The sequence below is a fragment of the Oryctolagus cuniculus genome, chromosome 7 (genome assembly GCF_964237555.1).
Source record: "Oryctolagus cuniculus chromosome 7, mOryCun1.1, whole genome shotgun sequence".
In the NCBI taxonomy this organism is placed as follows: Eukaryota; Metazoa; Chordata; class Mammalia; order Lagomorpha; family Leporidae; genus Oryctolagus; species Oryctolagus cuniculus.
In genome coordinates this window covers 15761286-15789110 of record NC_091438.1, presented here as the reverse complement: position 1 = coordinate 15789110, position 27825 = coordinate 15761286, and the positions used below count along the sequence as shown (strand labels likewise).

General features: G+C 60.6%; 1 protein-coding gene across 5 annotated transcripts in view; it reads left to right on the top strand.

The window, feature by feature from the left end:
• LOC138850482 (transcription factor RelB-like) overlaps nucleotides 1–27825 on the top strand; it is a 47579-nt gene that overhangs the window by 16519 nt on the left and 3235 nt on the right. For 3 of the 5 annotated variants that reach the window (XM_070077264.1, XM_070077263.1, XM_070077262.1), the window contains 4 exons: nucleotides 14193–14297; nucleotides 21327–21450; nucleotides 22165–26077; nucleotides 26562–26660. In XM_070077264.1, the coding sequence (XP_069933365.1) occupies nucleotides 14193–14297; nucleotides 21327–21448 (227 nt within the window). In that variant the 3' untranslated portion in view covers nucleotides 21449–21450; nucleotides 22165–26077; nucleotides 26562–26660. The remainder of the gene's footprint in view (nucleotides 1–14192; nucleotides 14298–21326; nucleotides 21451–22164; nucleotides 26078–26561; nucleotides 26661–27825) is intronic. The other 2 variants (XR_011390292.1, XR_011390291.1) reach the window with 2 other exon arrangements.

Below are 27825 nucleotides of genomic sequence, written 5' to 3'. Positions count from 1 at the left end.
GGTGACTTGGTGGGGGAGGGGGCTCTGTCCCAGTGGGCTACAGTGTGCTGGAGACTCTGTCCCATGTGAGTTTGGTGGGGCAGGAGACTCTGTCCCAAGTGGGCTTGGGGGGGCAGGGGCTCTGTCCCAGGTGGGCTTCAGGGGTCAGTGGGCTCTGTCCCAGGTGGTCTTCACGGGGCATTGGGCTCTGTCCCACGTGGGTATAGGTGGGCAGGGGGCTCTGTCCCAGGTGGGCTTAGAGGGCCAAGGGGTCCATCCTAGGTGGGCTTAGCTGGGCAGGGGTTTCTGTCCCAGGTGGGCTTCTGGTGGCAAGGGGCTCTGTCCCATGTGGGCTTATGGTGGCAGGAGGCTCTGACTGTCCCAGGTGACTTGGTGGTTCAAGGGGCTGTGTCCCAGGTAGGCTTGACAGGGGAGGGGGCTCTGTCGCACTTGGGTTTTATGGGCCGGGAAGCTCTGTCACAGGTGGCTTTCTGTGGACTTGGGGCTCTGTCTCAGGTGGGCTTCAGGGTGCAGGAGGCTCTGTCCCATGTGGGCTTAGTGGGGCAGGGGACTCTGTCCCAAGTGGGCTTTAGGGGTCAGGGGGCTCTGTCCCAGGTGGGCTTCTTGGGGAAAGGGGCTCTGTCCTAGGTGGGCTTAGGGGGCAGAGTCTCTGTCCCAGGTGACTTGCCGGGCAGGGACCTGTGTCCCAGGTGGTCTTGATGGGGCATGTGGCTCTGTTCCACGAGGACTTAGTGTGCCAGGAGGCTCCATCGCAGGTGGGTTTCGGGGGCAGGGAACTCTGTCCCAGGTGTGTTTTAGGGGGCAGTGGGCTGTGTCCCAGGTGGGCATAGAGGGGCAAGGGGTCTGTCCCAGGTCGGCTTGGCTAGGCAGGGGACTATGTCCCAGGTGGGTTTCGGGGGACAGGGGCCAAGTCCCACGTGGGCTTACGGTGGCAGGAGGCTCTGTCCCAGGTGACTTGGCGGGGTAGGGGGCTCAGTCCCAGGTGGGCTTTATGGGTCAGAAGGCTCTATCACAGGTCGCCTTCTGTGGGCTTGGGGCTCTGTCCCAGGTGGGCTTCAGGGTGCAGGGATCTCTGTCCCACAGGGCTTAGTGGGGCAGGAGACTCTGTCCCAAGTCAGCTTGGCAGCACAGAGGGCTCTGTCCCAGGTGGGCTTCAATGGTAAGGGGCTGTGTCCTAGGTGGGCTTAGTGGGGCAGGGGGCTCTGTCCCAGGCGGGTTAATCGGAGATGAGGGTTCTGTCCCAGGTTATTATAGGCGGGTATGGAGCTCTCTCCCAGGAGGGTTCGGGGAGCAGGGGGCTTAGGGAGCAGGGTCTCTGTCCCAGGTGTGCATAGTGGGGCAAAGGGCTCTGTCTTAAGTGGGCTTCAGGATGCAGAGGCCTCTGTCCCAGGTTGGCTACGGAGGGCAGGGTGCTCTTTCCCAAGTGGGCTAAGGGGACAGAAGGCTCTGACCTAGGTGGACTTCTTGTGGCAGTGGATCTGTCCCAGGTCGGCTTCGGGATAGGGTGGCTGTGTACCGGGTGGGCTTCAGGAAGCGTGGGCTCTTCTCCAGGTGGGCTTATTTGGGCAGGAGACTCTGTCCCAAGTGGGCTTGGCAGGGCAGGGGATTCAGTCCCATGTGGGCTTCTTGATTCAGGGGGCTCTGTCCCAGGTGGGCATAGGAGGGCAGGAGGCTCTGTCCCAGGAGGGCTTTGGGGTTTGGGGGATTTGTCCCAGGTAGGCTTAGCAGGGCAGTGAGCTCTGTCTCAGGTGCACTTCTGGGGGCAGAGGGCTCTGTCCCAGGTGGGCTTAGAGGGCCAAGGGTCTGTCCCAGATGGGCTTGGCTGGGCAGGGGGCTCTGTCCCAGGTGGGCTCATGGTGCCAGGAGGCTCTGTCCGAGGTGACTTGGTGGGGCAGGGGTCTCTGTCCCAAGTGGGATTTATGGGCCAGGAGGCTCTGTCACAGGTGGCCTTCTCTGGGTTTGTGGCTCTTTCCAAGGTGGGCTTCAGGGTGCTGGGGGCTCTGTCCCATGTGGGCTTATTGGGGCAGGACACTCTGTCCCAAGTGGGCTTCAGGGGTCAGGGGGCTCTGTCCCAGATGGGCTTCAGGGGTCAGGGGGCTCTGTCCAAGGTGGTCTTGACAGGGCATGGAGCTCTGTACCAGGAGGGTATTGATGGGCAAGGGGCTCTGTCCCAAGTGGGTATAGAGGGCCATGGTGTCAGTCCCAGGTGGGCTTGGCTAGGCAGGGGTTTCTGTCCCAGGTGGGCTTCTTGGGGAAAGGGGCTCTGTCCTAGGTGGGCTTCGGGGGGGCAGGGGGCTCTGTCCCAGGTGACTTGCCGGGCAGGGTCCTGTGTCCCAGGTGGTCTTGACGGGCCATGTGGCTCTGTCCCACGAGGGCTTAGTGGGCCAGTAGGCTCTATCCCAGGTGGGTTTCGGGGGCAGGGAACTGTGTCCCAGGTGGTTTTTCGGAGGCGAGGGGCTATGTCCCAGGTGCGCTTATGGTGGCAGAAGTCTCTGTCCCAGGTGACTATGCGGGGCAGGGGGCCAAGTCCCAAGTGGGCTTATGGTGGCAGGAGGCTCTGTCCCAGGTGACTTCGCGGGGCAGGGGCTCAGTCCCAGGTGGGCTTTATGGGCCAGGAGGCTCTATCACACGTGGCCTTCTGTGGGCTTGGGGCTCTGTCCCAGGTGGGCTTCAGGGTGCAGGAGTCTCTATCCCAAAGGGCTTAGTGGGGCAGGAGACTCTGTCCCAAGTGGGCTTGGCGGCGCAGGGGACTCATTCCCAGGTGGGCTTCAGGGGCAAGGGGCTGTGTCCTAGGTGGGCTTAGTGGGTCAGGGGCTCTGTACCAGGCGGGCTCATTGGAGATGAGGGGTCTGTCCCAGGTTCTTATAGGCGGGTATGGAACTCTGTCCCAGGAGGGTTTGGGGAGTAAGGGACTCTGTATACAGTGGGCTTAGGGAGCAGGATCTCTGTCCCAGGTGTGCTTAGTGGGGCAAGGGGCTCAGTTGCAGGTGTTCTTATTGAGGCAGGGGGCTCTGTCCCTAGTGGGCTTGGCTGGGCAGGGGGCTGTGTCCCAGGTGGGCTTAGGGGGGCAGGAGGCTCTGTCCCAAGTGGGCATAGGGAGGCAGGGGGCTCTATCCCAGGTGAGCTTCTGGGGCCATGTGTCTCTGTGCTAGATGGGCTTTGGAGGGCAGGGGTCTCTGTCCCAGGGGTGCTTGTTGGGGCAGGGGCTCCGTCCCAGGTGGGCTTATGGTGGCACGAGGCTCTGTCTGTCCCAGGTGACTTGGCAGGGCAGGGGGCTCTGTCCCAGGTGGGCTTGATGGGCCAGGAGGCTCTGACACAGGTGGCATTTCTGGGCTTGCGGCTCTGTCCCAGGTGGGCATCAGTGTCCTGGGGGCTTTGTCCCATGTGGGCTTAGTCGGGGAGGAGACTGTGTCCCAAGTGGGCTTGGCAGGGCAGGGGATTCTGTCCCAGGTGGGCTTCAGGGTCAGGGGCTTTGTCCCAGTTGGGTTTACAGGGGCCAGGGGTCAGTCCAAGGTTGGCTTGGGTGGGCAGGGGATTCTCTCCCAGGTGGGCTTCAGGGGTCAGGGGGCTCTGTCCCAGGTGGGCTTAGTGAGGCAGGGGACTCTGTCCCAGGTCTGCTTCGGGGGGCTGGGGGCTCTGTCCCTTGCGGGCTCATTGGAGATGAGGGCTCTTTCCCAGTTGGGTATAGGCAGGTAGAGGGCTCAGTCCCAAGTGGGTTTTGGAGAGCATGGGCTCTCTAACCAGTGGGCTTAGCGGGGGCAGGAGGCTCTGTACCCGGTGGGCTTCGGGACTCAGGGGGCTCTTTCCCAGGTGGGCTTAGTGGGGCAGGGAGTTCTGTCCCTGGTGGACTTCATGGGGCAGGGGGTTCTGTCCCCTGTGGGCTTCAGGAGGTTGGGGGATCTGTCCCAGGTGTGCTTAGCAGGGCAGTGAGCTCTGTTCCATGTGGGCTTCAGGGGACAGAGGGCTCTGTCCCCGGTGGGTATCGGGGCAGGGGCTGTGTTCTAGGTGGACTTCGGGGGAGAGGAGGCTCTGTCCCAGTTTGGCTTTATGGGCCAGGAGGCTCTGTCACAGGTGGCCTTCTGTGGGCTTGGGCTTCTGTCCCAGGTGGGCATAGGGGGGCAGGAGGCTCTGTCCCAGGTGGACTTTGGGGAGTGGGGGATCTGTACCTGGTGGGCTTCATGGGGCAGGATGTTCTGTCCCATTTGCCAATAGGGGGGCAGGGGATTCCATCCCAGGTGGGCTTCTGGGTGTAGGGGGCTCTGTCTCAGGTGGGCTTCTGGGGGCAGGGGGCTCTGTCCCTGGTCGCCTTAGTGGGGCAGGGGGTTCTGTCCCTAGTGGGCTTCGTGATGCATGGGGCTCTGTCCCAGGAGGGCTTCAGGGGGTTGGGGGATTTGTCCCAGGTGGGCTTAGCAGGTCAGTGAGCTCTGTCTCAGGTGGGCTTCCGGGGGTTGGGGGATCTGTCCCAGGTGGATATCGGGGGCAGGGGGCTCTGTACTAGGTGGACTTTGGGGGGCAGGGGGCTCTGTCTCAGGTGGGCTTAGAGAGGCAGGGGGCTCTCTCCCAGGTGGGCTTCTTGGGAATAGGGGCTCTGTCCCAGGTTGGCTTGGGGAACAGGGGGCTCTGTCCCAGCTGACTTGCCGGGAAGTGACCTGTGTCCCAGGTAGTCTTGATGGGGAAGGGTGCTCTGTCCCAGGAGGGCTTAGTGTGGCAGGAGGCTTTGTCCCAGGTGGGTATAGGCAGGCAGGGGGCTCTGTCCCAGGTTGGTTTCGTGTGCCAGGGCGTCTGTCCCAGGTGGGCTTCTGGGGGTTGGGGTTCTATCCCAGGTGGGCTTTGCGGGGCAGTGTACTCTGTCCCAGGTGGGCTCTATGGGACAGAAGGCACTGTCCCAGGTGGGTATCAGGGGAAGGGGGATCTTTACTAGGTGGATTTTGGGGGCAGGGGGCTCTGTCCTCGGTGGTCTTCGGATGAGAGGAGGTTCTGTCCCAGGTGACTTGCCAGGCAGGGGCCTGTATCCCAAGTGGTCTTGACGGGGCAGGAGGCTTTGTCCCAGGAGGGCTTAGTGTGGCAGGAGGCTCTAGCCCAGGTGGGTATAGGCGAGTGGGGGCTCTGTCCCAGGATGGTTTAGGGGGGCAGGGGGCTCTGTCCCAGATTGGCTTAGAGGGGCAAGGGGTCGGTCCCAGATGGGCTTGGCTGGGCAGGGGGCTCTGTCCCAGGTGGGCTCATGGTGCCAGGAGGCTCTGTTCGAGGTGACTTGGTGGGGCAGGGGGCTCTGTCCCAAGTGGGCTTTATGGGCCAGGAGGCTCTGTCACAGGTGGCCTTCTCTGGGTTTGTGGCTCTTTCCAAGGTGGGCTTCAGGGTGCTGGGGGCTCTGTCCCATGTGGGCTTATTGGGGTAGGACTCTGTGTCCCAAGTGGGCTTCAGGGGTCAGGGGGCTCTGTCCCAAGTGGTCTTGACAGAGCATGGGGCTCTGTCCCAGGTGGGTATAGGTGGGCAGGGGGTTCTGTCCCATGTGGGTTTAGATGGCCAAGGTGTCAGTCCCAGGTGGGCTTGGCTAGGCAGGGGTTTCTGTCCCAGGTGGGCTTCTGGTGGCGAGGGGCTCTGTCCCATGTGGGCTTATGGTGGCAGGAGGATCTGTCTGTCCCAGGTGACTTGGCGGTGCAGAGGGGCTGTGTCCCAGGTAGGCTTGACGAGACAGGTGGCTCTGTCACAGGTGGGCTTTATGGGCCAGGAGGCTCTGTCCCAGGTGACTTGCCGGGCAGGGTCCTGTGTCCCAGGTGGTCTTGACGGGGCATGGGGCTCTGTTCCACGAGGGCTTAGTGGGCCAGGAGGCTCTATCCCAGCTGGGTTTCGGGGGGCAAGTAACTCTGTCCGAGGTGGGTTTTGGGGGGCAGTGGGCTGTGTCCCAGGTGGGCATAAAGGGGCAAGGGGTCTGTCCCAGGTCGGCTTGGCTGGGCAGGGGACTATGTCCTAGGTGGGTTTCCGGGGGCAGTGAATTAAGTCCCAGGTGGGCTTATGGTGTCAAGAGGCTCTGTCCCAGGTGACTTGGCGGGGCAGGGGGCTGTATCCCAGGTGGGCTTCATGGGCCAGGAGGCTCTATCACAGGTCGCCTTCTGTGGGCTTGGGGCTCTGTCCCAGGTGGGCTTCAGGGTGCAGGGATCTCTGTCCCACAGGGCTTAGTGGGGCAGGAGACTCTGTCCCAAGTCAGCTTGGTGGCGCAGGGGGCTCTGTCCCAGGTGGGCTTCAATGGTAAGGGGCTGTGTCCTAGGTGGGCTTAGTGGGGCAGGGGCTTTGTCCCAGGCGGGTTAATTGGAGATGAGGGTTCTGTCCCAGGTTGTTATAGGCGGGTATAGAGCTCTCTCCCAGGAGGGTTCGGGGAGCAGGGGGCTTAGGGAGCAGGGTCTCTGTCCCAGGTGTGCATAGTGGGGCAAAGGGCTCTGTCTTAAGTGGGCTTCAGGATGCAGAGGCCTCTGTCCCAGGTTGGCTTTGAGGGGCAGGCTACTGTGTCCCAGGTTGGCTTCGGAGGGCAGGGTGCTCTTTCCCAAGTGGGTTATGGGGACAGAGGGCTCTGACCTAGGTGGACTTCTTGGGGCAAGGGGCTCTGTCCCAGGTAGGCTTCAGGGTAGGGTGCTCTGTACCCGGTGGACTTCAGGGTCCAGGGGCTCTTCTCCAGGTGGGCTTAGCAGGACAGGGAGCTCTTTCCTAGCGGGACTGAGGGCTCTTTCCCAGGTCGTTTTCAGGGTGCAGGGGATCTTTCCACATTTGCTTCAGGGGCAAAGGGCTCTGTCCTAGTTGGGCTAAGGGGGGCAGTGGGCTCTGTCCCTGGTGGGCTTAGTGGGGAAAGTACTTCTGTCCCAAGTTGGCTTCAGGCGGAAGGGGATTTTGTCCCAGGTTGATTGAGGTGGCAGGGTGTTTTGTCCCAGGTGGGCTTCGGGCGGCAAGGGTCTTGGTCCCAGGTGGGCTAATTGCGGCAGGGGGCTCTGTCCCTGGTGGGCTAGGCTGGGCAGGGAGCTGTGTCCCAGGTGGGCTTAGTGGGGCAGGATGCTCTGTCTCAGGAGGGCTTCAGGGGGTTGGGGGATTTGTCCCAGGTGGGCTTAACAGGTCAGTGAGCTCTGTCTCAGGTGGGCTTCCGGGGGTTGGGGGATCTGTCCCAGGTGGGTATAGGGGGCAGGGGGCTCTGTACTAGGTGGACTTTGGGGGGCAGGGGGCTCTGTTCCTGGTGGGCTTAGCGGTGCATGGGGCTCTGTCCCAGGTGGGCTTCTGTTGGCAAGGGGCTCTGTCCCAGGTGGGCTTAGGGGGGGCAGGATGCTCTATCCCATATAGGCATAGTAGGGCATCGTGCTCTGTCCCAGGTTGTCTTGACGGGGCACGGTGCTCTGTCCCAAGTGGGCATAGGGGGGCAGGGGGCTCAGTCCCAGGTGGGCTTCTGGGGCCATGTGTCTCTGTGATAGATGGGCTTTGGAGGACAGGGGGCTCTGTCCCATGGGTGCTTGTTGGGCAGTTGTTCGGTCCCAGGTGGGCTTATGGTGGCAGGAGGCACTGTCTGTCCCAGGTGACTTGGCAGGGCAGGGGACTCTGTCCCAGGTGGGCTTTATGGGGCAGGAGGCTCTGTCCCAGGTGGGCCTTATGGGCCAGGAGGCTCTGACACAGGTGGCCTTCTCTGGGCTTGGGGCTCTGTCCCAGATGGGCTTAGTGGGGCAGGAAACTCTGTCCCAATGGGCTTTGCAGGGCAGGGGATTCTGTCCCAGGTGTGCTTCAGGGGTCAGGGGTCTCTGTCCCAGGTGGGCTTAGTGAGGAAGTGGGCTCTGTCCCAGGTCCGCTTAGAGGGGCAAGGGTTCAGTCCCAGGTGGGCTTGGCTGGGCAGGGGTTTCTTTCCCAGGTGGGCTTCAGGGGGCAGGGGGCTCTGTCCCAGGTGGGCTTAGTGGGGCAGGAAACTCTGTCCCAATGGGCTTTGCAGGGCAGGGGATTCTGTCCCAGGTGGGCTTCAGGGGTCAGGGGGCTCTGTCCCAGGTGGGCTTAGTGAGGAAGGGGGCTCTGTCCCAGGTCCGCTTAGAGGGGCAAGGGTTCAGTCCCAGGTGGGCTTGGCTGGGCAGGGGTTTCTTTCCCAGGTGGGCTTCAGGGGGCAGGGGGCTCTATCCCAGGAGGGCTTAGTGGGGTAGGAGGCTCTGTCCCAGGTGGGTATAGGCGGGCGGGGGCTCTGTCCCAGGTTGGTTTCGTGGGCCAAGGGGCTCTGTCCCAGGTGGGCTTAGCGGGGCAGTGAGCTCTGTCCCAGGTGGGCTTTATGGGACAGAAGGCTCTGTCCCAGGTGGGTATTGTTGGCAGGGAGCTCTGTACTAGGTGGACTTTGGGGGCAGGGGGCTCTGTCCCCACTGGGCTTCTGGGGACAGGGGTTTCTGTCCCAGGTGTGTTGCCAGGTAGGGGTCTGTGTCCCAGGTGGTCTTGACGGGCAGGGCCTCTGTCCCAGGAGGGCTTAGTGTGCCAGGAGGCTCTGTCCCAGGTGGGTACAGGTGGGTGGGGGCTCTGTACCAGGTTGGTTTCGGGGGTAGGGTTCTCTGTTCCAGGTGGGCTTAGAGGGGCAAGGGGTCTGTCCCAGATGGGCTTGGCTGGGCAGGGGACTGTGTCTCAGCTGGGCTTATGGTGGCAGGAGGCTCTGTCCCAGGTGACTTGGTGGGGCAGGGGGCTCTGTCCCAAGTGGGCTTTATGGGCCAGGAGGCTCTGTCACAGGTGGCCTTCTCTGGGCTTGGGGCTCTGTCTCAGGTGGGCTTAGTGTCCTGGGGGCTTAGTCCCATGTCCCATGTAGGCTTAGTGGGGCAGGAGACTCTGTCCCAAGTGGCTTGGTGGGGCCGGGGGCTCTGTCCCAGGTGGGTATAGGTGGGCAGGGGGCTCTGTCCCAGTTGGCTTAGAGGGGCAAGGGCTCAGTCCCAGGTGGGCTTGGCTGGGCAGGGGTTTCTGTCCCAGGTGGGCTTCTGGTGGCAAGGGGCTCTGTCCCATGTGGGCTTATGGTGGCAGGAGGCTCTGACTGTCCCAGGTGACTGGGCGGTGCAGGGGGCTGAGTCCCAGGTAGGCTTGATGGGGCAGGGGGCTCTGTCGCAGGTAGGCTTTATGGGCCACGAGGCTCTGTCACAGGTGGCCTTCTGTTGGCTTGGGGCTCTGTTCCAGGGGGCTTCTGGGTGCAGGGGTCTCTGTCCCAAGTGGCTTAGTGTGGCAGGAGATTCTGTCCCAAGTAGGCTTGGCAGGGCAGGGGGCTCTGTCCCAGGTAGGCTTCTTGGGGAAAGGTGCTCTGTCCTAGGTGGGCTTCCGGGGGCAGGGTGCTCTGTCCCAGGTGACTTGCCAGGCTGGGGCCTGTGTCCCAGGTGGTCTTGACGGGGCATTTGGCTCTGTCCTACGAGGGCTTAGTGTGCCAGGAGGCTCTATCCCAGGTGGGTTTCGGGGGGCAGGTAACTCTGTCCGAGGTGGGTTTTGCGAGGCAGGGGATCTGTCCCAAGTGGGCATAGAGGGGCAAGGTGTCTGTCCCAGGTCGGCTTGGCTGGGTAGGGTACTATGTCCCAGGTGGGTTTCGGGGGGCAGGGGGCTAAGTCCCAGGTTGGCTTATGGTGGCAGGAGGCTCTATCCCAGGTGACTTGGCAGGGCAGGGGGCTAGTCCCAGGTGGGCTTTATGGGCCAGGAGGCTCTATCACACGTGGCCTTGTGTGGGCTTGGGGCTCTGTCCCAGGTGGGCTTCAGGGTACAGGGGTCTCTGTCCCACAGGGCTTATTGGGGCAGGACACTCTGTCCCAAGTGGGTTTGGCGGCGCAGGGGGCTCTTTCCCAGGTGGGCTTCAGGGGAAAGGGGCTGTGTCCTAGGTGGGCTTCCGGGGGCAGGGTGCTCTGTCCCAGGTGGGCTCATTGGAGATGAGCGTTCTGTCACAGGTTATTACAAGCATGTATGGAACTCTGTCCCAGGAGGGTTCAGGGAGCAGGGGGCTCTGTATTCAGTGGGCTTAGGGAGCAGAGTGTCTGTCCCAGGTGTGCTTAGTGGGGCAAGGGGCTCTTTCCCAAGTCGGCTTCAGGATACAGAGGCCACTGTCCCAGGTGGGCTTTGGGGGGCAGGCTGCCCTTTCCCAAGTGTGCTAAGGGGACAGAGGGCTCTGACCTAGGTGGACTTCTTTGGGCATGGGGCTCTGTCCCAGGTCGGCTTAGGGTAGGGTGGCTCTGTACCCGGTGGACTTCAGGAGCAGGTGGGCTTAGCAGGACAGGGAGCTCTTTCCTAGGTGGGTTTAGGGGGACCTAGGGCTCTTTCCCAGGTCATTTTCAGGGTGCAGGGGATCTTTCCACGTTTGCTTCAGGGGCAAAGGGCTCTGTCCTAGTTGGGCTAAGGGGGGCAGTGGGCTCTGTCCCTGGTGGGCTTAGTGGGGAAAGTGCTTCTGTCCCAAGTTGGCTTCAGGCGGCAGGGGATTATGTTCCAGGTTGATTGAGGTGGCAGGGTGTTTTGTCCCAGGTGGGCTTCGGGTGGCAAGGGGCTCTGTCCCAGGTGGGCTTATTGCAGCAGGGGGCTCTGTCCCTGGTTGGCTTGGCAGGGGGCTGTGTCCCAGGTGGGCTTAGTGGGGCAGGATGCTCTGTCCCAAGTGGGCTTGGCAGGGCAGGGGATTCTGTCCCAGGTGGGCTTCAGGGGTCAGGGGGCTCTGTCCCAGGTGGGCTTAGTGAGGCAGGGGCTCTGTCCCAGGTCCGTTTCGGAGGGCAGGGGCTCTGTCCCATGCGGGCTCTTTGGAAATGAGGGCTCAGTCCCAGGTGGGTAAAGGCAGGTAGGGGGCTCTGTCCCAAGTGGGTTTTGGAGAGCATGGGGCTCTCTAACCAGTGGGCTTAGTGGGGACAGGAGGCTCTGTACCCCCTGGGCTTCAGGATTCAGGGTGCTCTTTCCCAGGTGGGCTTAGTGGGGCAGGGGGTTCTGTCCCTGGTGGGCTTCATGGGGCAGGGGGCTCTGTCCCATGTGGGCGTCTGTGGGCTTTGGCCTCTGTCCCAGGTGGGCAAAGGAGGGCAGGAGGCTCTCTTCCAGGTGGACTTCAGGGAGTAGGGGGATCTGTACCCGATGGGCTTTAATGGTGCAGGATGTTCTGTCCCATTTGCGATTAGGGAGGCGGGGGATTCCGTCCCAGGTGGGCTTCTGAGTGTAGGGGGCTCTGTCTCAGGTGGGCTTCTGGGGGCAGGGGGCTCTGTCCCTGGTCGCCTTAGTGGGGCAGGGGGTTCTGTTCCTGGTGGGCTTCGTGGTGGATGGGGCTCTATCCCAGAAGGGCTTCAGGGGGTTGGGGGATTTGTCCCAGGTGGGCTTAGCAGGTCAGTGAGCTCTGTCTCAGGTGGGCTTCCGGGGGTTGGGGGATCTGTCCCAGGTGGGTATAGGGGGCAGGGGGCTCTGTACTAGGTGGACTTTGGGGGGCAGGGGGCTCTGTCCCTGGTGGGCTTAGCGGTGCATGGGGCTCCGTCCCAGGTGGGCTTCTGTTGACAATGGGCTCTGTCCCAAGTGGGCTTTGGGGGACAGGGGGCTCTTCCTAGGTGACTTGCCGGTCAGGGACCTGTGTCCCAAGTGGTCTTGACGGGGCAGGTGGCTCTGTCCCAGGAGGGCTTAGTGGGCCAGGGGGCTCTGTCCCAGGTTGGTTTCATGGGCAGGGTGCTCTGTCCCAGGTGGGCTCTATGGGACAGAAGGCTCTGTCCCAGGTGGGTATCGGGGGCAGGGGGCTCTGTACTAGGTGGACTTTGGGGGGCAGGGGGCTCTTTCCCCGGTGGACTTTTGGGGATGGGAGTTCTGTCCCAGATGACTTGGCAGGGCAGGGTGCTCAGTCCAGGTGGGCTTGTCGGGGCAGGGGGCTCTGTCCCATGTGGGCTTAGTGGGGTGGGAGACTCTGTCCCATGTGGGCTTGGCGGGGCAGGGGGCTCTTTCTCAGGTGTGTATAGTTGGGCAGGGGGCTCTGTTCCAGGTGGGCTTAGGGGGAATTGGTCAACCCAGATGGGCTTGGTTGGGCAGGGGTTTCTGTCCTAGGTGGGCTTCTGGTGGCAAGGGGCTCTGTCCCATGTAGGCTTATGGTGGCAGGAGACTCTCTCTGTCCCATGTGATTTGGCGGTGCAGGGGGCTGTGTCCCAGGTAGACTTGACGGGGTAGGGGGCTCTGTCGCAGGTGGGCTTTATGGGCCACGAGGCTCTGTCACAGGTGGCCTTCTGTGGGCTTGGGGTTCTGTCCCAGGTGGGCTTCTGGGTGCAGGAGGCTCTGTCCCATGTGGGCTTAGTGGGGCAGGAGACTCTGTGCCAAGTGGGCTTGGCAGGGCAGGGGCTCTGTCCTAGGTGGGCTTCTTGGGGAAAGGGGCTCTGTCCTAGGTGGGCTTCGGGGGGCAGGGTGCTCTGTCCCAGGTGACTTGCCAGGCTGGGGCCTGTGTCCCAGGTGGTCTTGACGGGGCATGGGGCTCTGTCCCATGAGGGCTTAGTGGGCCAGGAGGCTCTATCCCAGATGGGTTTCGGGGGCATGGAGCTCTGTCCCAAGTGTGATTATTGGGGCCGCGGGCTCTGTACCAGGTGGGCATAGTGGGTGGGGGCTCTGTCCCAGGTGGCTTAGTGGGGCGTGGGGCATGTGGATCTGTCCCAGGTTGGCTTCGGAGGGCAGGGGGTTCTGTCAAGTGGGCTAGGGGTGCATGGGGATCTTTCCCAGGTGTGATTATGGGTCAAGGGGCTTTGTTCCATGTGGGCTTCAAGGTGCAGGTGGCTCTGTCCCAGGTGGACTTAGTGGGTCAGGAGGCTTTGTCCCAGTTGGGCTTAAGGGGGCATAGGTCTCTGTCCCAGGTGGTTTTTGGGGGTAGGGGGCTCTGTCCCAGGTGGTTTTCGGTTGGCAGGGGGACTCTGTCCCAGGTGTGCTTCAGGGGGCATAGGTCTCTGTCCCAGTTGGGCTTGGCAGGGCAAGGGACTCTGTCCCAGATGGGCTTGTCGGGGCAGGGGGCTCTATCCCAGCTGTGCTTCGTGGGGCAGGGGGCTCTGTCGCAGTTTGGTTTGGCAAGGCAGGGGTCTGTCCCAGATGGGTTGGTGGGGCAGGGACCTCTGTCCCAGGTGGTCTTCAGGGGCAGAGGGCTCTGTCTCAGATGGGCTTAGGGGGGCAGGGGTCTCTATCTCAGGTGTGCTTGCCATCCCGGGGGCTCTGTCCCAGGTGGCCTTGGCGGCCAGGGTCTCTGTCCCAAGTGGGCTTAGGGGGGCAGAGGGCTCTGTCCCTCGTGGGCTTTGGAGGGCAGGGGGCTCTGTCCCAGTTGGGCTTCATGGGGCAGTGAGCTCTGTCCCTGCTGTGCTTAGCGGGGCAGCAGTCTCTGTCCCTGGTGTGCTTAGGGTATCAGAAGGTTCTGTCCCAGGTGGGCCTAGGGCGGCACAGTTCTCTGTTCTAGTTGTGCTTTGGTGGGCACGGAGCTTTGTCCCATGAACGAAAGAAGCCACGATGGGGCACCGCGCTCCAGCTGCAGGTGACGCCAGTGTCTCAGCAGCTCTTCCCTCGCGCAGTCACTGCTGGTAGGACCCTCGGGGTTTTCCTAGGTGGGTGGCACTGGCCCAGGCCTGCCAGCAACCCTCCCCACCCAGCACCTTTTCTGGCCTCTCCTCCCGTGTTCTGGCCCAGTATCTCAGGGCTGCCTCTCATTGGCCTGCTTGGGGTCAGCTGCTCCTCTCTGGTCAATTAGCTACGGGTACAGGGAGGCAGTGCTCTAATTGGCCAGGCCCGGGCACGTGATCACTGCTGAGCCAGGGCCTGGCGTCAGGCCTACCCAACCCTCGTGACCTCCTGCAGGTCTGGACTTTTACACCGAGGGAGGCCGTACAAAGTCCGTGAACCCTGACCCCAATCCCTGACCGCACCTACTCTCCCTGAGATCTGCGGGTCTCTATTTATATTTATTTGAGAGGCAAAGTTAAGAGATGGAGACACACACACACACACACATACACACATACACACACACATCTGCTGGTTCACTTCCTCAATGGCCACAACAGCCAGGCCTGGGCCAGGCCAATGCCAGGAGCCCAGAACTCCATCCGGGTCTCCGGTGTGGGTACAGGGGCCCAGGCACTGGGCCTTTCTAGCACAGGTGGGCTGCCTTGCCTGCTCCCCATCCCGCCTCTCCCAGCCCTGGGCAGGCACCCGCTGGGAGCCTGGGAAGGATTTCAAGGTGGGATTCTCTGCCCCTCGCCCCCTGCCAGAGTCCACAAACACGTTGGAGCTGCGGATCTGCCAGATCAACAAGGAGAGCGGGCAGTGCATGGGCAGCGAGGAGCTCTACCTGCTGTATGACCAGGTGCAGAAAGGTGAGGGCCTGTGGCCAGCAGCGTGGGGGAGGAGGCTCTGTCCCACAACTAAAGACCAGAGGGCCTGTGCTCAGCAGGTCGGTGCGGGGCTTGCAGAGTCACGCACTGGTGGACGCATGGGGAGGGCCGTGCATTGGCCCGTGGGGTGGGGGCCATGGTGCCAGATGCCTGGGCAGGTGGTGGAACCACACAAATAGCTTCCCGTGATGAGGGCTGGGGAGGGAGCACCTGGAGGGCATGGGGCAGCTCCCCTGGCCTCTCCAGCTCCACTCCCTCCCAAGGGCTCAGACAGAAGTCGCCCCAAGCTGGGTGGGCAGAGGGCGTGGGGAGCCTGCCCTCTCTGTCCAGTATGCCCTTTCTCTGTATCCACAGATTGAAAATGTTTTTGGGGAAAAAAATGACATCTTACTGAATGGGTGCACTTTTTTCCATGCCAGTGTTCCCTAAACAAAACCGTGGACTGACTTCACCCAGCAGGTCCATAGCATTAGGTGCTTAGGGTCGCTCAGAGGTGGTGTGAAGTGTATGGGTGGGCTTGTGATAACCCTGCACCATCTGTGTGAGGGACTTCAGCAGCAGAGGTTTTCTTGTTCGTTCGTTTGTTTGTTTGTTTGTTTTGACAGAGTTAGAGACAGAGAGAAAGGACTTCCTTCCGTTAGTTCACCCACAACCTGGCTGCTATGGCCCGCACGCTGTGCCAATCCAAAGCCAGGAGCCAGGTGCTTCCTTCCGGTCTCCCATGCGAGTGCAGGGCCCAAGCATTTGGGCCATCCTCCACTGCCTTCCCGGGCCACAGCAGAGAGCTAGACTAGAAGAGGAGCGACCAGGACTAGAACCTGGTGCCCCAACCGGGACTAGAACCCAGTGCCCTTACGGGGTGCCGCACTACAGGCGGAGGATTAACCAAGTGAGCCATGGCGCCGGACCCAAGCAGAGTTTTTTTTTTATTTTTTATTTTTTAGTTACTTAAAAAAAGCTGGTTCTGTGGCATGGTGGGTTAGAGCTACCACCTGCAGTGCCAGCATCCCATATGGGTGCCAGTTCTAGTCCCAGCTGCTCCACTTCCGACCCAGCTCTCTGCTATAGCCTGGGAAAGCAGTGGAAGTTGGCCGAAGTTCTTGGGTCCCTGTACCCCTGTGGGAGACCCAGAAGAAGATCCTGGCTCCTGCCTTCGACTTGGCTCAGCTCCAGCCATTGTGGCCATTTGGGGAGTGAACCAATGGATGGAAGACCTCTCTCTCTCTCTGCCTCTCAGTCACTCTGCCTTTCAAATCTGAAGGGCAGAGTGACAGAGAGAGGGGAAGAGTGAGATCTTTTGTCTGCTGGTTCATCCCCCAAATGGTCACAACAGCCACATCTGGGCCAGGACAAAGCCAGGTGCCAGGAACTCCATCCTGGTCTTCCATGTGGGAGGCAGGGGCCCAAGGACTTGGGCCATCTTCCACTGCCTTCCCAGGTGTATCAGCAGGGGGCTGGATCAGATGTGGAGCAGCTGGGACTCAACCCAGCATTCCCATAGGGGATGCAGTGGCACAGAGGCAGCTTAAGCTGCATGAATTTGAAAGGCAGAAAGGCAGAGAGCTCCCCTCTGCCAGTCCATTCCACAAAGGCCTGCAGCAGCCTGGGCAGGAGCACAGATCTCCACCGAGTGTCCAGTGTGGGGCCGGGAGCCATCATCTGCTGACTTCCAGGGTGCACAGGAGGAGGAAGCTGGAACTTTACTAGGAGGTGCAGGCATCCCAGTGTCTTAACTGCTAGGCCAGACACCCACCCAAATTTGTCTTTAATTCTATTTAAATTTTTTTAAATTTATTTAAAAGAGACAAAACAGAGCTCTTCCATCTGCTGGTTCACATCCGAAATACCCCAACAGCCAGGGCTGCCCAGGCCAACGCCAGGAGCCTGGAACCCAGTCTGGGTCACCCGTGTGGGCGGCAGGGGCCCAAGGGCTTGAGGCCTCACCTGCTGATTCCCAGGAGGCACAGTGGTGGGAAGCTGGATTTGGAAGTGGAGCCGGGACTCAAGCCAAGTGCTCTGCTAAGGGACGGGATGGATGCAGCTGTCCTAAGAGGCATCTCAACCACAGTGCCAGGTGCCCACCCCGACTCTGCTCTTCCCATGCCCTGCCCCTGGTACAGGCGCCTGCCCCTGACTCTGCTCTTCCCGTGCCCTGCCCCTGGTACAGGCACCTGCCCCTGACTCTGCTCTTCCCGTGCCCTGCCCGGGGTACAGGCACCCGCCCCTGACTCTGCTCTTCCCGTGCCCTGCCCGGGGTACAGGCACCTGCCCCTGACTCTGCTCTTCCCGTGACCTGCCCAGGGTACAAGCCACAGACGCACACATGACTGTGCTGAGTCCTGGCAGTCCTCTGGGCACTCTGAATCCCAGCATGGTCTTGGGGACCCCTGACGTTGACACTGACTATGACCTACCTCTTAGAGTGCGACGGAGCTTAGCTGAGATGCTCCGTAGAACTACGTCAACCACTAGGGGGGCCGGCGACGTGGCAAAGCAGGTTAAGCTGCCGCTCACAGTGCCCGCATCCCCTGTTCAGGTGCCCGTTCCAGTCCCGGCTGCTCCACTTCCCATCCAGCTCCCTGCTAATGCACCTGGGAAGGCAGCAGACGATGACCCAAATACTCTCCATGTGGAAGACCCAGATGGAGCTCCTGGCTCCTGGCTTTGGCCTGGATCAGCCCTGGCCATTGGGGCCAACTGGGGAGTGAACCAGCAGATGTAAGATCTCTCTTCCTCCCTCTCTATCAGTCTGCTTTTCAAATAAACAAATCCTTTTTATCGAAAGCCACATAATGACCAGCACATAGTAGGTGCTAGCTGCCGTGTGCTCAGCTTTATTCTTAGGTATTGACCCTGGGGGCGGCCGAGCGAGCTGGGGCTCAGCTGCCGCCCCTGTGTGTTCCTGCGTGAGGACATATCGGTGGTGTTCAGCACAGCCTCCCTCCACGTCCACACCCCCCACCTTCCTCCACATCCACACTCCACGCCTCCCTCCACGTCCACACCTCACACCTCCCTCCCCCACATCCACACCCTGCACCTCCCTCCATGTCCACACCCCACGCATTCCTCCATGTCCACACCCCATGCCTTCCTCCACGTCCACACCCTGCATCTCCCTCCATGTCCATACCCCATATGCATTCCTCCACGTCCACACCCTGTGCCTCCCTCCATGTCTGCACCCCACGCCTTCCTCCAGGTCCACACCCCATGCCTTCCTCCATGTCCACACCCGCACCTCCCTCTGCATCCACACTCATGCCTCCCTCCACCCAGAAGCAGGCTCACACTCCACGCAGAGGCGGGCTCCCACCCCACATCTCCCTTCGCAGAGCACCCCAGCCATGCCCCTGCGCCAGCTGCCGTCGGAGGCTTTGGGCTGCTGGTGGTGGGATTTTGTGAGCTGAGGAGGTGGTTCTGTCACTTGCTATGGTTTGGATGCTGTCCGTTGTTTCTGTGTCCCCTCTTTCTGTCATGTTATCTGGAGAGTGGGTCCTTCTGACGCTCGCCAGACACAGTCCTTGAGCACTTTGGAGGACTCTGTCTGAAACATCTGCGTCCATGTCTCGTTCTGCCTCTGGACCGTGGTAGCTGCGGCGTCTGGTCCATGGTGTCTTGTTTCCTTGTGTGCCTGGCCTGCACCTGCCTGCATGTTGGTTCTTAGGTGGGGGGAGTTACTGAAACCTAGAATGCACAGACTCGCTCTGCCTCTGCTGGCTGCTTGCGGGCATAACCGGAGCCCAGGTTCTCTGTCGCTCCCCCTCTTCGTGGAGGAGCAACACAGGACCCTGTGCTGTTCTTTCGTCTGCTCGGCCCTCCCCGGGTTTGCTGCTGGTTCTTCCCGGGTTGGCTACTGTCCCTTCCACCTCCGTGGAAGGGCAGTTCCCCCTGCCACATTCCCCACTTCCGCGGGGGAGCGGCACACCGCCGGCCGGCTCTCTGGGGGGCTGCACAGGTGTTCCCCTTAGATGTTCCTGGTGCATGCTGTCTCTCTCCTCCTTTATAGTCCTCTTCCACCAATCCCAACTCTGCTACCCACATGCTGAGCACGCTGCTCTCCTCCAATCAGGAGCAGGTCCCACAGTTTATTGGTTGAACTGGAGGCAGCTGTGTAGAAGCTGTTTCCCTTCTCAGCGCCATATTGTGGGAAAGCAGATGCATAGAATAAGTCTTAATTCCAGTAACTTAGTCTAGTCCGAGTTGCTCCCAGTTGCTCCCCACAGTTCTCCTTTCTCCAGGGTACAGGCAGGAGCTGCCTGCATGACTCCTAGTGCAGGCCTGCTGTGTGGCTCCTGGGTATAGGGCTCAGCGTGGCCTGGTGCCCCGCCTCCCCAAGGGCATGAAACCCTGGAGGTGCTAGCGTCCAAAGTGTGGATCCCCGGTGCCCTCCTGTGGGCCTGAGGCAGGTGCGCCTCCCAGTGCTCCTTTTCCTCCTCAGTTCTCCCCAGCTCCCCTTCAGCTTCGGCCTGATGATCTGCATTCCTGTGTAGCCTCACTGCTTTTGCTCACATACGTGTACATTGTATCAGAATTATTTGCCAGAGGAGGCAGCGCAACAGGTCAAGCCTTGGCTGGTGATGCAGGTGTCCCGTGTGGGCGTCAGTTCAGGTCCTGGCTGCTCTGCTTTCCATCCAGCTCCCTGCCGATACGCCCGGGAAAGCAGCCGAAGTTGGCCCCAAGTGCTGGAGTCCCTGCCACGACCTGGGAGACCCGGATTGGGTTTGAGGTTCCTGGCTTCAGCCTGGCCCAGCCCCAGCCGTTGCAGCCATTTGGGGAGTGAACCAGCAGATGGAAGAATAATTCTCTCTCTCTCTCTCTCCCTCTCTCTGTAACTCTGGCTATCAAATAAATAAATAAATCTTTAAAAATAATTATCTACAAGAACATCTATGAAAACAGTCTTACTGTATCATATAATAATCATAAATATGAGATTTATTGATATATTCATAGTATAACTTTCTTTTTTTAAATATGTATTTATTTATTGGAAAGACGGAGTTATGAAGAGGCAGAGGCACAGAGAGATATCTCCCATCAGCTGGTTCACTCCCCAAATGGCTGCAATGGGCGGAGCTCAGCCTATCTGCCACCAGGAGCCAGAAGCTTCTTCCAGGTGTCCCACGTGGGTGCAGGGTCCCAAGGACTTGGGCCATCTTCCACTGCTTTCCCAGGCCATAGCAGAGAGCTGGATGGGAAGTGGAGTAGCCAGGTCTTAAACTGGCGCCTATATGGGATGTTGGCACTGCAGGTGGCGGCTTTACCCGCTATGCCACAGGCCAGTCCCTGTTTCTTAATATAGGCAGAAATCTCCCATCCAGTGTTTTCCAGTAGCTGAGGCTGGGAGGCTGGACCAGGCTGAAGCCAGGAACTGGGAACTCAATCTGGGTCTCCCACATGAGTAGCAGGGACCCAACTGCTGGGGTGAGGGACAGAGCAGGGACTTGAGTTAAGGCACTCTGATGTGGGATGTGGGCATCCTAAGCAGGGTCTTAATCACTATGTTAGCACCTATCCTGTGTCTTCTTAGTCATTTATATATATACATATATATTTTTTTTTCAAACTTTTATTGATTTTTAAAGATTTTATTTATTTATTTGAGAGGTAGAGTTACAGACAGTGAGAGGGAGAGACAGAGAAAGGTCTTCTGTCTGCTGGTTCACTCCCCAGATGGCTGCAATGGCCGGAGCTGCGCCAATCCAAAGCCAGGAGCCAGGAGCTTCTTCCCGGTCTCCCTTCTGGGTGCAGAGGCCCAAGGACTTGGGCCACCTTCCACTGCTTTTCCAGGCCACAGCAGAGAGCTTGATTGGAAGAGGAGCAGCAGGGACTAGAACTGGTGCCCATATGGGATGCCAGCACCGCAGGCAGAGGATTAACCTACTGTGCCACGACGCTGGCCTCTGATTTATTTTCAGTTTTATTTGAAGTGCACAGAAAGACAGATGGAAAGAGCCCTCCCATCTGCTGGCTCACTCCCCAGATGCCCACAACAACCAGGGCTGGGCTAGGCCAAAGCCAAGATCCTAGAACTCAGTCTGGATCTCCCACGTGGGTGGCAGGGGCCCAAGTACCTGAGCTGCTGCCTCCCACAGTGCACAGAGCAGAGGGCTGGATGGGAAGTAGAGCAGCAGGACTTGGGGCAGGTGCTCTGCTGTAGAAATCCAAGTGGCAACTTAACCCTTGGCCAGACACTGCCCCAGCGTTCTTTTCTCCCTCCCTCCCTCCCTCCCTCCCTCCCTTCCTCTCTTTTGAAAGGGAATGTTACAGAGGGAGAAGGAACGACAGAGATCTTCCATCTACTGGTTCACTCCCCAAATGGCCAGGCTGAAGCCAGGAGCCTGGAATTACATCCAGGTCTCCCATATGGGTAGCAGGTGTCCAAGCACTTGGGCTATCTTCTGCACCTTCCCAGGTGCATTAGCAAGGAACTGTATGGGAAACAGAGCAGTCAGAACTCTAACTGGTGGTCACATGGGGATGCTCATGTCGCAGGTGGCAGCTTAACCCACTGTGCTACAATGCCAGCCCCACTGTATTCTTAATATGTTAATAAGTATTATCAGACTTTTCCAGTTCCTTCCAAAGGGAGAGTTGGTCTGAATAACCCAGGCTATTGACCCTGAGGCTAGCCCATAGTACTCTCTGCATGTCCGGTTTCCAGGCCATCGGAAGCTCACTGGTGGTGTCTCCCGAGGTTCTGTGCCGCTGACTGCTAGGATTCCAGATTCTCGGGAGCCCCTCACCAGGGACCCCAGGGCACTGACACCTTCAGTTGCCCATGTCAGAAGGTTTGGTGGCCAAAGCCATCATGGCCTGGTTGTTACCAGCAGGACTCGGCTGGGGGCTCTGCATGGAGACCAGGGTGGTGCCAGGCGCCCCACACCAGTCTCTCCCTGCGGGATTCGCGGCCTCTTGTCAGCTCCGCACCTGTATGCTTCCCTCCACAGTGGTGGCGCGGGAGGAAGGAGAAGGGCTGGACTCACTGCCCCACTGCTTCCCTCCTAGGATCTTCATCATCTGGGCCATCAGCAGCTGGTTCTGCCGAGGGCCGGCCCCTCAGGACCAGGCGGGCCCTGGAGGAGCCCCGCGCATCGCCAGCCACAACCTGTTCCCCAAAGACACTTTAATGGTAACCACTGGATGCAGGGGCTGAAGGTGACAGATGGGCGGAGTGTGGGGCAGGTGGGCGGGATGGAGGGGTTCCTGGTCACCATGGGCTCTGAACAGTTGGGGTGTGGGGTCATCAGGCAGCGTCCATGGGGTGGAGCCGATGCTTTTGGGAAGTTGACAGTGGAGACCTTTAGCACTTGATCTCAGGGCTGTGGGAAGGGAGCTGGGGAGACGTGGTGGGCACGGGCAGAGCCGGAGCTTCCCCGGCCAGCGCCGGCCCCAGGGTGGGCTTCTACCAGCTATGCGGCTCTGGGTTCTGTCAGAAGGGTGACCACTGTCCTGCTTCCCTGCTCCGTGGGCCGTGGGGGCAGGAGGGGCTGGGCTCCCACTCCCCGTGTCCTGAATGGTCAGCTGGTGCCTGCTTTGCCCTGAGGCGTGCAGCCCAGAAGGGGGCCAGCATTCCGGGGCTCCTGCTTCTGTCCATGCTCAGCTCAGAGGGCAGGCTGCTGGGTCTTCAGCTGCTGCACACTGCTGGCTGCCAGGCTCGGCCAGGGCAGACACAGGGGTGGGGAGGAGAAGTTACTCTCTTCTCTCCATGACTCCCTGTCTCCACGCATGCTGGTTCACGAGGGGCCGACACCGCCTGGCTCTTCCTCCGCTCTTTATCCGTGCATGTGCTGAGGCTCTGATGAATGGCCCTGAGCTCTGCCCCGCCCCCCACTTCTACCCCCAGAACCTGCACATGTACATCTTGGAGCACGAGCACTTTACAGACTTCAGTGCCACCTCGGCTTTCTTCTGGGAGCAGCACGACCTTGTGTACAGCGACTGGACGAGCGGCGAGAATTCAGATGGCTGCTGCGAGCACTTTGCAGAGCTGGACATCCTGCAGGTAGGGCATCCCGGGGCTGGGCGCACACCACAGGGCCTGCTCCCGGTGCTCTCGTGGCCCTGCCCACAGCCCGCCTGCTGCGCTGTGTCCCGGGGTCTCTATGCTTTGCCCTCCCCATAATAAGGAAGGCCATGGGGGTGAGACCTGCCCCGGGATTCTTCCAGCTGCCCCGAGGTGTGCAGTCCTGGGCTTTCAACCAGCGAGGGATTAGTAATTGGCTTCGGGTTTATCTGGGTGTCACCAGTTTGTCCGGCAGCCCAGTTTCAAAATAATTTTAGCTAATGTGCATTGAGCACCTACTAAGTGCACGACGCTGGCTAGGAGGACTCATGGAAACCTCCCGGCAACCCCATCTGACAGACCAGGAAGGTGAGGTGCAGAGAGGTAGAGCGACTGCCTCAGGTCACACAGCTCAGGCTCTCTGACTCTGGTCTCTGGCAGTCCCAGGTACAAATGCTGCCTCCTCCAGGAAGCCCTCTTTGGGTTCTCAGACCCTGCTGGGCTTCCCCATCCCATCCCTGCCCCCTCTCGGTCCTTACTGTGTGGGTCAGGTCTTTCCCCCGTGGGGCTGAGTCCTGTGAGGGTAAGGCTGGGACTGTCTTGGTCACTTCTGTATCCCTGGCACTGCCCAGCAGGGGACTGGGTGCAGGATCAGTAAGTGTTGCACCTGTGCTGTGCCCTCCTCTCTGTCCAGCAGGCCTCCTGGGATGGGAGGGGTTCCTGCTCGGGCTCTGGGGGTTGAAGCAGGAGTGCACACAGCCTCTCTCGAAGCCTCAAGCCAAGCCCCCAGGCCCCAGATCCGGCCCCAGGTCCTGCCCCAGGGCCCAGGGCTGTCACCCTGGCCGTGAGAGCTGCTCCTGGGTGCCGGGGCCTCATCTGCTTCCAAGCTTCAGGCCGGGGTCAGGGTGGAGGTGGAAGGTGGGGCCGTGAGGGGACACCAGGCCCCGTGGTGAGAGGCCGAGCAGCTCTGCTGCATGGTCAGGCGCAGGGCTGGCACAGGCTCTGCCTTCCGCCAGTGCCCCAGGCACCGCGCTGCCCCTCCCATCCCTGGCGGCTGGCCGGGTGAGTGAGGTCGTCTGAGCGAGGGCCAGCTGGCGTCCCGCACCTGGTGTGCAGCATGGGGCAGCCACAAGCCCAGCTTGCTGGCTGGAGGCACTGTGGCGCTGCCCACGGTCAGGGCGCAGCAGTGTTGGCCTCACTTCCTGTGCAGCAGATGCATGAAGGCCGCAGGTGGATTGAGCCCCAGTCTGTGCTAGGCCACACGGCAGGGCGTCTGGAGAAGCCTCCATGCTCTCTGGACAGCGCTGGAATGGGCATCCTCTTGGTGGGCACTGGGTGGCAGAGAGGAAGGCCTGGCCCACACGGCTGCCGCGGGTGGGGCCGGGACCCGGGTCTGCTCTTACCCCCGAGGTTGGCTCCCATGTGCTCAGCTGCACTCCACCCCTGGGCACTCAGTAAATGCTGCAGTGTTGGGGGTGACTGCAGTGGACCTGATGTGGCCCAGCGTTTCCACTGGGGCTGGCCTGCCGTCCATGGGCCACACGTCTCTCAGAGCGTCCAGCAGAACAGTTCCATCTACATCCATGTCTACTTCACCAAGAGTGGCTTCCACCCAGACCCCCAGCAGAAGGCGCTGTACCGCCACCTCGCCATGGTCCACCTGTCCCGGAGTAAGTCGCTCACATTCAGCCAGGACCCTGCATCCGCATCCGGGAGACGTGGTCCTGGGAGCCTGGGAAGTTGTGGGGGCCAGCAAGTCCCAGGGCCAGAAGGGTGGCACAAAACCTGCTCTCAGGGAGTAGGGTTGTGGTGTGAGCCTCAACTACCCTTCACGGCCTCCATGGCTCCCTGTGAGGAATTGGGTAGAGAGCAGGTAGAGACAGGTTTGAGAAGGGGAGAAGCAGAGTGTACAAAGAGCCAGAGCCGGGCTTGGCCGTGCACGGCCCGCAGCCCGACTCGCCAGGGAGTGGACAGAGGGAGCCAGAGGACGTTTGAGGTTGGCCAGGTGATCTGTGGGTCTGCATCTGTGTCCCTGGAGCCCCATGAGCAGGTGCTATGGTGCCCGGCACCTGAGGCCTTGTTTGGTCTGCTCTGAGTCAGCAGATCCCAGATGCTCGAGTGGGGAGGGACTGTGGGGCTGGCTGTGGTCTTCTGTTGCAAGCACTGTCCCCATTTTCATGCTGCTGGGCCAGCCAGGTGGTGCTGGACGCCCACTGGGAGCATCCTAATCATAAACAAAACCCTGGGCCCCGTGGTGACCTGGAGGGCCTGGGCGGAGCTGGGCGTCTGCAGCTTCCTGGCCAGCACTGAGCAGTTTGCTGGGTGCAGAGCATACATGCTCCTTTTTCTTTTCCAATCTGTATTTGAAAGGCAGGGTTACAGAGAGAGAGAGAGAAAGATCTTCCACCTGCTGATTCACTCTCCAAATGGCTGCAATGAATGTGGCTGGGCCAGGCCAAAGCCAGGGACTGGATCTCCATCTGGGTCTCCCACGTGGGTGCAGGGGCCCAAGCACTTGGTTCATCTTCCGTTGCTTTCCCAGACGCATTCGCAGGGAGCTAGATTGGAAGTGGAGCAGCAGGGACTTGAACCAGCACCCACATGGGATACCAGTATCACGGGTGGTGGCTTTACCCTCTGTGCCACAGCACTGGCCCCGTCATGTGTTCTTACAGTCTCTCATGCGTATGTGATTTCACGTGAAGCTGCTGTGTCAGACAGCGGAGCCCTGTCTCCCATCCGCCCCACCCCTTCACGCTCCCCTTGGCGGCTGTTCTCAGCTTCATTTAGCTGTTTCTCCCACTGCGTCCTGTCCACACTCTCCACAAGTCAGAGCTGCGATTTCTTAGTTTTTCAGTTTCAAACGTTCTCACTGACTTTCTGCTGTGGAAGGATAGTTCTCCATACAGGAATGCAATTTTTATTAGAATAGCACTGAGCATTTGAATGCTTTGGAGTGTGTACCTACCATTCACATCTAAGCTACACAGTAAACACAAGTTGTTGTTTCTAATTGTTTATAGATCTGTTTTGTTTATTTGAAAGAGTGAGAGAGAGAGAATCTTCCATCCTCTGGTTCACTCACCATGTGGCCACAGTGGCTGGGGCTGGGCTAGACCAAAACTAGGATCCTGGAACTCCATTTGGGTCTCCCACATGGGTGCCAGGGCCCAGAATTTGGGGACATCTTCCGCTGCTTTCCCAGGCACATTAACAGGGAGCAGGAATGGAAGTGGAGCAGCCGGGATTAGAACTGGTGCTCTGATAAGGGATATTGGCATTACCCATGGCCACCGAACCGGCTACACCACAATGCAAGCCCTTATGAAGTATTCTTTTTTGCCCAACTCCATACTTTCTGGGTGGTTAGTAATTGTTGTTTGGGGCTGGCATTGTGACATAGCAAGTAAAGCCACCCTATGGGCACGAGTCCATGTCCCGGCTGCTCCATTTTCAATCCAGCTCCCTGCTAATGTGCCTGGGAAAAAGCAGCAGAAGATGGCCCCAGTGTTGGGGCCCGTGCCACCCATGTGGGAGACCTGGATGAAGCTCCTGACTCGTTGGCCACCTTTTATGTGTTGAGATTGTCCCAAACGTTCCCTGTGCACTGGCCAAGGTCCCTGGCTTTTTGTGTGTGATGCAGGAGCGGGCATCATTCTGTCTACTCTGTGCTGCCCAGAGTACCAGGTCGCCCTGGAACTTCCTGAGTGACGAGCTCTAGGAGCCTTGAGAGGGGCAGCAGGACTCGGTGAAGGTGGGTGCTGTGGACGGAGCTGGGCGGCGAGCATGGGACCCACCACCCTGCGCACCCTGCCTAGGCTCCCAACCTCCAGGCTCACCCCCAGCTGGGTCCTGTCCCTGGGTTCCGATGGCCTCTTCAGAGCTTTTCTGCTTGCGTGGCCAAGACCTCTGTGGCTGACCTGGCCCAGCCCTGTGCCCCCAACTTTGGGCTCTGACCCCTGACTCTGCCCTCTCAGAAATCCCTCTCCTGGTGCCTGTGACGTCCGTGCTGCCCACAGCTGTGGCTGCTGTGGGTCCCCGTTCCTCATGGCAGCTGCCCCCCTCCCCACCAGCCTGTCTCCCCTAGTCGTGGCCTCCTGCCCCTTGCCATCTCCCCATCTGTGTGTCTCTAGCTAACAGCCCTGGAGGGTGGTCAGCAGGTCCTACAGGGGGTCTTGGGGCATGAGAGAAGTCTTCTGGCTGGGGGCGGGACTGCACTCATGAGTACCCCCCCATAGGTGGCCCTCCTGGAAACCAACGCCTACCTGCTGGCGCTCACCATCATCATCTCCATCGTCCACAGTGTCTTTGAGTTCCTGGCATTCAAGAACTGTAGGGTGAGGCCCTGGGCCTGTGGGAGACCACGGTGGGGGGTCTGCCCCCTCGTTCTCCCTCCCCCATCCTCCCCCTGCCTGGGTTCTGGGCCCCACTCTCCAAGGGGCCTTGTGAGCCTGGAAGGGGAAGGGCGCCCAAACTCCCAGCCCAGAATCTCCCACCAACCAGGAGAGCAGTGGAGGGAGGGGCAGAGGCCAGGGTGCGCCTCCAGGAAGCAGGCCCGGGAACTGTGAGGCCAGGAGCAGGGAAGCCCCTGTGCTGCTCCCCTTGGCGGGCCCAGCCCATTGCCTCACCAGGAGGCCCCTGTGCCAGCAGTGCCTGGTTGTATGGCCACTGTGCTGGTGGCCAGGCACTGGCCTGCGCACCCCTACCAGGTGGAGGCCGGGGCAGAGGCTCAGGATGGAAGGTCACTTGTCCAGCCACCCAGCTGCCAAGTAGCCGCCCATCTGCCCCGACTGTGATCCTCCAGGCCCCAGGGGCCCCGGATCAGTAGAGTCAGCATCAAGCTGCTGATGGCGTGCCCATCCAGGTGCTGCAGTGCCAGAGCTGGGCAGGGACTGGTGTCTCTAGCCGTCCTGGGCAGGACCAGCTCACTAAACTCTGACCCCGGAGCTGGGGGGGGGGGGCTCTGTCCAGATGAGAAGTGGGGCACAAGGAGGTGTAGCCACTGAAAGGTCCCGCGGCCCCTCGGGTCCACCCACCCTCACCGGAGCCTGTCTCCAAGCCGCTGCCTCCACGGGGCCCAGGGAGTGGGTGGACAGGCGCCCCTGCAGCCTGGTGAGCCCTCGCACACTGAGTGCAGAGCTGGCCCTGCTGACCGCCGGAGCAGTGCCCGAGGGAGACCAGGGCTTCCAGGGTGTGGCTGGGGGCTCCCCCAGGTGGCATTCAGGTGGGGCAGTGGAAGGACCCCAGGTCGGGGAGCAGAACCCAGGCCTTGCTGGTGCCTGAGGGTGTCCGCCAGCCCTGTGCGGGGTCGAGGAGCCGGAGGAGGCGGTATCGGCGCGGCACAGCACAGACCTGGCTGTGACCTTTGGTGAGGGCCAGGTGGGGCAGGTGGGCTCGTCCAGTGTGGGAGACAGGGCCGGCCCTGAGGGGGCTCATGATCCACTCACAGTCCAGTGTGGAAACAGGGCCAGCCCTGAGTGGGCTCAAGGTCTACTCACATCC